The sequence below is a fragment of the Schistocerca americana genome, chromosome 3 (genome assembly GCF_021461395.2).
Source record: "Schistocerca americana isolate TAMUIC-IGC-003095 chromosome 3, iqSchAmer2.1, whole genome shotgun sequence".
Taxonomy (NCBI): Eukaryota; Metazoa; Arthropoda; class Insecta; order Orthoptera; family Acrididae; genus Schistocerca; species Schistocerca americana.
This window is the reverse complement of record NC_060121.1, coordinates 306,586,428-306,595,119: the sequence shown is the minus strand read 5'-3', so window position 1 is coordinate 306,595,119 and position 8,692 is coordinate 306,586,428. Positions and strand designations below refer to the sequence as shown.

The window sequence follows — 8,692 nt, the reverse complement described above, 5'->3', positions numbered from 1 at the left end:
CTTTCTTGATGTCACATAGGATTATATTTAAGGGCAACTTAGTTCAGATAAAGACTCATTTTAACCTGTAAGCAAACCATCAGGCCCATCTGCACCATCAAATCATGAAGCTCATTACGTGATTTTTGCATTGACATTCCAATACATTCACTTGTTAATGAGATTTGAAGCTGACCAAATTAACTTGTTTAAAAGGGCCAGAAGCATAATTCAGTTAATACAATTCAGAGGAACATTCTTGATATTGCAAGCACTTATAATACTGTCCAAAATAAGATGTTTAACACTCAATAACACTCACTTTCAGTGAGTTTCCACACGAGTTGAAGGCTGTTCAACAAAAACCACACATTTCCAACAACACTCCTATTCCCAATAATTGTACTATGGAAGGGTAATTGATTAAAATAAATGTAAAAAATGTTTGTCTTCTAAGTCTACTTGAATTATGGTAGTTGTAACTTGCTAACATGCTTTGAAAAGTATGAAAATATGTTCACCTATAGAGGACTTAGTCGTAGTATCTAATCCAGCACTAGCCATCCTAAATTAGGTGTCTCATGTAATTCCAGGCAAATGCCATGCTCAAGGGGCTAGATAGTATTAGAAATGAAACAATTATCACTAACACCTTTCCAGCATTCCACAGATCTGTTAATACAAGACTCTGAATAAGCTTCTCTTCCCTCCAGCACCTGAACATGTCTCCTCCTCCTCATGAGCAGCCTTGACAGAAAGGCTATAAATGTTAGATACGAAAACACGTTTTTGCAGGTTACATGTATGTCTTATTTGATACAGTTTCCGTTGTTTCAAAAACTCATAAGCAAATGCTCACGTCCTGTAGTGTGGTTCAGCAATGAAGTGCCAAGCTACAAATCTAAGGGTATGGGGTTTGATACTAGTCAGTCATATGATTTTGTCACATATCAATGTATGCTAATGTGAAAGCTATCAAGTTACACCATAGTTTGGAGTCCATGTTAAGTTCATTCACAGACCTGTTGAGAGCAAGGGCTTACCACTCTAACAGCACCATACCTAATAAAGCTCTGTGGTGTTCACACCAACATTCAAGGTGCTAACAGCTTTACCTTATCATACCATTTACTATATATATATCATTAAATAATGAAATTTCTTCTAATTTTTTGACAAAATACTTAAGAGCTTTTCTAGCCAAAGACTGTTACATTTTAGGAATGGTTCATTGTTATACCACAGAGACTTAAACAAGTAAACTGTAATTCTGATGAAATTTCATTGCATACTGTGCTGTTCATAATACAGCCTTTGGCAGCAGGTGAAAGACTGTTGCCAAATTTTGTGCCACAATGGAACAACAATGACATAAGTGAGCATACAGCTCACCAAAGCATTTTTATACAATGTCTTAATGATCTAGTTTATAAGCAGAGAACAGACCATATAAACGGTAAAAGCTTAAAAGAGAAATGTATTAACTGATCATAGGCTTGTTAGCATTTCTTCCTCTCCAATTATTTCCTCTCTTTTGCAAAGAGGAGCACGTGCTTCTGAAAGTTATCAATTTCACATATTTAAAACGATTTTCATCTTTTTGAAATACCATTCTAATAAGGTAAATAAAGACATAAAAAGCAGAGAAGCTGGTGTAAGTGAAAAGGTAGCAGCTTTGTTTTTAATTCGCATGATTTCATTGAAATAATACTTATGAATAGCATTAAGTAGTATCCTAATGAGTTATTGTCAGTTCACTATACAGATTAGGTTTCTATAATTTTACTGTCTTGTTAATGCATAACTTGGTCATTCCACACCCCTGAAGGTTCTCCACCTTGGTTGGGTCTACAGAAGATGATAGCACTTGTGATTGGTACTCTCTGTACATATTATTAATATTATACTCGGCAGATGATAAACAGCAATTCCTACAGCTGTAGTGATCATCTACATGTACATTTACACTCCACAAGCCATCATATCATGTATGGAATAGTGTACTTAGTGCAACAGCAATTTTCCTTCTTTTTTTGCATGGGAAGAAAGGTTTTCAATTCCATTGTGTATAACTCCAGATTCTTCTAATTTCACAGTCTTGCAAGATTTATGTTGCAAAAGTACTACATTTCTTTATACTGGAATTTGGGTTCTCATAATTTTGAAAGCAAGGTTCTCAATCTGCAGAAACCTATTTGTTGTCTCTTCCACTGGAGGGTGGTGAGCATTTCTGTGATGCTCTATTGTAAATTTTACTATGCCTATGATTGATATTATAAACCGAGAAAAGAGGACCACATCTCATAAAAAGAAACAAGCTATTGATATAATTAACAATATTATAGTAATTGCAGAGTAGTGTGGTTACATTCTTAATAACAGTAATGCAAGTATGAAGCTGTTACATGGCACTCAGACCAGACAACATCTGTAATTGGACCAACATCTTCTATTTTTAAGTATCACGTATATTCGTTAATGATGTATGGCAGTGCCCAGTTGCCATTGCAAGGTAGGTCTACACAATAACTTTATAGAGAATAACTCACTAATTAACTATTAATCATGATCAAAAGCCATATTGATAACGATCTTAAAAATTGAACACACTGTATGCAACTGAACACTCACTGGCTATTGGTAAGGGCATTACATCAGATGCACAGAACCAGAATAAACTGGTCCTCCTTTGAAACTTCCTGCCAGACAAACTGTGTGCCAGACCGAGACTTGAACTCAGGACTTTGCCTTTCACAGGCAAGTGCTCTCCCATCTGAGCTACCCAAGCACGACACCTTGCAGAACTAGCACTTCTGGAGGACAGGATATGATGGAGACATGGCTTAGCCATACCCTGAGGAATGTTTCCAAAATGAAATATTCACTCTGCAATGGAGTGTGTACTGATATCAAACTTCCTAGCAGAGTAAAACTGTGTGCCGGACAGAGACTCGAACTCAAGACCTTTGCCTTTCTGCTAGGTTTGCAAGAGAGATTCTGTGAAATTTGGAAGGTAGGAGACGAGATACTGGCAGAATGAAAGCTGTGAGGACGGGTCATGAGTCATGCTTGGGTAGCTCAGATGGTAGGGCACTTGCCTGCAAAAGGCAAAGGTCCCGAGTTCGAGTCTCGGACTGGCACACAGTTTTAATCTGCCAGGAAGTTTCATATCAGTGCACACTCTGCTGCACAGTGAAATTTTCATTCTAGTCTTCCTTTGATTGTGGATCCTTGTATAATAACACTAAGGGAGACAGTTTTAGACAAACTGAATCTAACTACCCTAAGTATACAACACGCAGAGAAACTAAGGTGGAGAGACATGCCTAGATAGATCAGTCAGAAATAACATTGTGCAGAAAAGCCCAGCTGAAAAGTCTGTGAGAAGGAATTACACAAAGGGGCTCTCTGAAGTAATTAAACTGGCATTCACACTTGGTGGCTTGAGGATATAACACAAACCATCAACATGTATTTCAACAAGAAGTTCTTCATCCACCTTCTATACTTTTCTCAAATCTACTACATTAACTTAGATCCCCTCTCTGCTCCATTAATAGTCTCTAGCCAACAGAATCTTCCATTGCTAACTTTCTCATTCCTTTCCATGCCAAAGAAAATATTTTTATCATATTTTCACTGTTAGTAAGAAAGAACTGTGATATACAGCAACACAAGTTACTGAAGACGATAATACAAGGGTATAAAATACTCTGGTAAACTTGTGCTTATAAAACAGCAAAATGCAGCTCCAATTGGGGCTGAGGAATATGTTCACGCATTTGTTTCACATGCTGTAACCACCAGTGTTTGGAAAAATTTAAGTATTGTTAATACATGTAATTAGTGTTAAATCTTTGGAAGACTGAACCCTTTTGTTTTTACTCTTTGGAAAATTTTTGTTTACCCCTTAGGGGGTATTTAATCCCAGGTTAGTAACTATTTCTCTAGGCTGTAATATCACTGCTGGGTACAATTTATAAGGTGTACAGAATTTACAGGGTAACTATTATTGAATCATATGAAAGAAAACGTAAATTAGTTACTAACTACAGCATGCACACACTTCATTCAACATGTCAATGTCACTACAGATATTCAGATTTAGGTTATGACATGTTTGATATGCCTGCCATAATTGGCGATGATGTGGTGCAGACAAATAGTGAAATTCTGCATGACCCACTGAAGAGTTGGAACATTGATGCTGTCGATGACCTTCTGAATGGTTGTTTTGAGCTCAGCAATGGGTTTGGGGTTATTGCTGTACACCTTCCCCACAAAAAGGAGCCACATGTGTTCATATCTGGAGAGTACAGCAGGCAAACGAGGCCCTTGCCAGTGACCTCTGGGTACCCTAGAGACAGAATGCCGTTCCCAAAGTGCTCCTCCAGGACAAAAACACTCTCCTGCTTTGATGGAGTCAAGCCCAATCTTGCATGAACCACATCTTGTCACTTCGGATAATGGGGATGAAATAATCCAACAAAACTTTCACGTACTATTCGGTAGTCACCGTGCCATCAAGGAATATTGCACCGATTATTCTGTGACAGGAAATCACACACCACACAGCCACGTGTTGAGGGTGAAGAGCCTTCTTGATCATGAGATGCGGATTCTCAGTCCTCCAATTTTTTATTACTGACGAACTCATCCGAATGAAAGTGGGCTTCATTGCTAACCGACCCATACATGCACATACTAATTCCCATCATGCTCCACGGCCAACCGTGCAGTTTGAACATCCTAACGCTAACCATCCATAAGTTATGATTTTATTTCATGTACTTCAATAAGTGTCACCCTATAGATAATTGAAAGCGATATGTCTCATTAGTATTCACCTGTAACAAAGAGAACTTAAGGCTAATGGATTACAACATGAACTACATGGAACTGGAGAGGGAAAAAAATTATGCTGAATTTTATATAAAACTTTACATATACTAGGGTACTTATCAAAGCTGGCAACAGCTACTGTTGGGTACCAAAGGAGAAGCAGTAAAGGATGTTGTCAGAGATAACTGAAGGAAGCACAAAGACAAACACCTCTCGGATCTAACACTATCTGAGAAGCCACACGAAAAATATAAGTGGAAGAAAACGCATTTTTCATTGTTTCCTCACATTCTCTACCATGTATTTTGATTTTATGTGACTTCTCCAAGTTATGTTTTCAGTTTTCCTATATTTACTTTAACTTCTACCAAAAGCTTGAGTTTCAACTGCATGTAGTATTTGTTTCTTCTTTAACTATCATTTAGTTTCTGAAGCTCAAAAGTACGTATGTGTTAAACAATATATAGTGAAAAAAACACAGCTTAAAGGCAATAGCCATTGGAAAATAATTCCTAAAAATGTAATTGTCTGACGATCTAATATGAAACATAACTGTGTACATGAGAGTGACTGACAACTCACCAAACAGGAGTGCTGACCATCAACACAGCAGCATAGGCCATAGAGAAGATCTTCACTCCTTTCATAAATAAGATATTATCACCTTCAAACAGCAGTGCAACCTTCTGTAAGCTTCACAATGACTCACAGCTGAAAAGCGCACTGTCAGTAAATCACAGGCACCAGACACTCCCAAATTCACAAAACAGACATTCAGAAGTTTTGTGGAAATCTTAAAGATTTCCATACATTAACAGGTCTTAAATTCTGGAACTGTAATTAAAGTAATCAATGCAACTGATTACCTGCCCGTGATTTCTTAGGTATGACATGAGTCATTGCACAGTTAGGAAAAACTGAGATGGGGTAGGGTACGGAGCCAAAAATGACAAGTCGCTCATGTGGAAAAATATCCTTCAACTGTCTCTGCTTACCTAGTCATTGTTATAACAACCAAATAGGCTACTGAATATAAAAATAATGAGGGCATAGGTTGGTTCCTACTCCAGACCAGATGATTTTCACAGTTCTACTTAGGTAGCAGTATCACACAAGTATTTAAATCACCGTTGTTTTGTGATCAAATAAGCTTTGTATATGTGCAACCTAGGGCATGTTCACACTTACTGATTTGAGAAATTCACTGACCCAGAAACTCAATTTTTCTCACTTTAAACAAAACAAATATGATGATCCTCTAGATACAAAAACTATAGCTGCAATCTATAAAAAGGTATCTACAAAATACGCCAAAACAAAGTCAAACCAAACTCCTAGTGTATGAAATAGGAACATTTTAATATTTTTCAGCTAAATGAATATTCTGTAACAAAAGTTACTTAATAAAAACAGACCATAAATAATTGATAATACTGCACAGAATTTTGACAATAAATATTTGTTAAAACAGAGTCTGACATTTTAACAGTAAAGTCTAAATGTCTTCATTCCGCTTCAAAACATATCTCCCAGAACATTCTTCATGCTGGGAAAGTACAGGACAGGAATATTTTCTGTTACTGAGACTTACTTAGAACCACAAAATGTAATTTGGTACATTTTCTGGAAGGAAGTACTAACTGTACAAAAAACATTCAACAAAATAACAGCAAAGGCAGAAAACAGCGAAATCACTTTTCATTAAGGAACTATATGACAATATCTACAAGCTGAAATATGGTTCACATTTCCAAAAATACACTTCACATTTGCGAAAATGTGTTGCACACATTATAAGGCACTTAATGAAACACTGTTCAAATACATTTATCAGTTTTTAAGACTAATTTTGATTAGACTTCACTACAACTTCTTTCAAACTTCCTGAAAGTACCTGACTTCTGGTTTTAGGAGTTCCCAGGGTAGTTGAACCATCTTTAGCTATAAAAAGTTGCAACCCCAAATTTTCATCATTTTCATTTGGCTGATCATGTATGGTTGACCTAATAAGTTCATCAATCAAACTATCAGCATCAATTCCACTACCTGAATTACTGTCACGAATAATTCCATGCTCCGCCTTCTTCCGCCTATCTAAAGATGATGTCTCGTCAAGTCCTGAAGTTTCATTGAAACAAAAACCGGTGCTGGAATTTCTTGCATGTCTATATATCTTGGGGCTGCTGTGCCATCGATGATGGCTGTAGCCATTGACAGTATGCAAGTTAGTATTATTGTTCACACTGCTTGATGTTGGACCACTTTCAAGACGAGCTGTAGAGTATTCACCATTTTCAGTGCTCGATACAATCTCTATCTGCCTGTCTCCTTCCTTAACTACAGGCTCAACATTTGGAGCAATTTCACATGAAGTTAATCCCAGTCTTTTTCTGGATAAGCTGCCACTAGCTGGTGTTACACCTGTTACTGACTTAGCTGTGGGGCCACTTGAAAGAGTAGCTCCTCTTTCACAGCTGTCAGCTTCATTGTTGTCTTGTTTTGTAACAGGACTGGGTTTTGCTGATGCAGATGGTACCTTGAACAGAATATCACCTGAAAGCAAATTCATTTTTATGGAAACACCAAGCACTGAATTATCTTGTCTCTGGTGTGTACCATATCCTTCCAGTAGATACCGCCTTGCAATTTCACCACAGCCTGCAAATTCTGCAAGATTTACATTACAAAAACCAAGCTTTTGAAATGAGCGACCACCTTTCACTTCTCTGCGAACAGATATTCGAAGGATACACGGGTTAAGTACGCCAGTAGACGCGTTAGCTGTCATTTTACAGTCAAACTGAAATTTTGCAGCCCACTGCACAGTATGTTCACGTACTTCCTCCCTGCTAGAAGTTTCGGTGAAGCCTCCCCCATTTAGTAGTCTCACTTTAGCAAACAGTACTGCGTTGATGAAAGGTACCGCAGTCAGTTCTTCTACACAGATTTCTACCTGAAACTTGTAATATTTTTTCCTTTGCAGCATAAATGCCATTTCATTGATGTCACCTGGAGTACTATCAGTGCACTGTGATCAGTCAAACTCGAAAAACAGTGGACAACAGCGTACAAAAACACACGTAATACGACGTAACAGGTATAAGAAGCTAACAAAACCGATGACAGGAAACTCCAAACAGCTGATCATATACCTCAAATAACGCAATGACACACGACTAACACATCCGACAGCAGCTCCGCAGAGACTGCCGATCACGCGTATCACGCTTAACGTAATAATTAACACCTTGGCAGCGACGTCACTCAATCTCGAGCTACGTACACACCAGTTTTAACACATTTTATCACAGGCGCTTCTGTAACTTGTGTTTGACATACACCTGTGGCTTCGTAACTTTTTTATGTCTGAGATAACTTCCATTTTAAAGGCCGAAGATATCCTCACTTCAGGTACACGTCACAGAATGTGCTAATTTACGTGAAACACAAAATGTGTATTCAAGAGAATGTATTGTATGTCAATTATTGAATGAAATCTGCACACTAAATTACGAAGTCTCTAATTTTATGAGACATACATTTTTTATCTGCGGCCAAAGATACAACTGTTCACGAAAGGTCTCGAGGAGTTTGCTTGCAACTGCAACAATACATGACAAAAATGCGAAGTACAATGAAAATGTTTATACTTAATATTTTTGCATTCTCTCAGAAGGAGACGTCAGCAACGGCGGCTCGTTTGCGAACAAGTTCATTAAACCGACAGTTCTGTTACCCCATATCTAATAACTTGTGCTCCTTCCACACACACACATACAACATAATCAGGTTACAGATTGCATTAAGCCGCTTAAGCTTGTAGTTCCACCACAAAAAAGAAGGGTTCTCAAAATCTCGTACGCAACGGAAA

At 37.7% G+C, this 8,692-nt stretch overlaps 1 protein-coding gene across 1 annotated transcript; it reads right to left on the bottom strand.

The window, feature by feature from the left end:
* Window positions 1-6,159: 6,159 nt before the first annotated feature.
* LOC124605685 (protein FAM102A-like) lies at window positions 6,160-8,375 on the bottom strand. Its single transcript, XM_047137541.1, has one exon. The coding sequence runs from the start codon at window positions 7,814-7,816 to the stop codon at window positions 6,665-6,667; it is 1,152 nt and encodes a 383-aa protein (XP_046993497.1). The 5' UTR covers window positions 7,817-8,375; the 3' UTR covers window positions 6,160-6,664.
* Window positions 8,376-8,692: the final 317 nt, after the last annotated feature.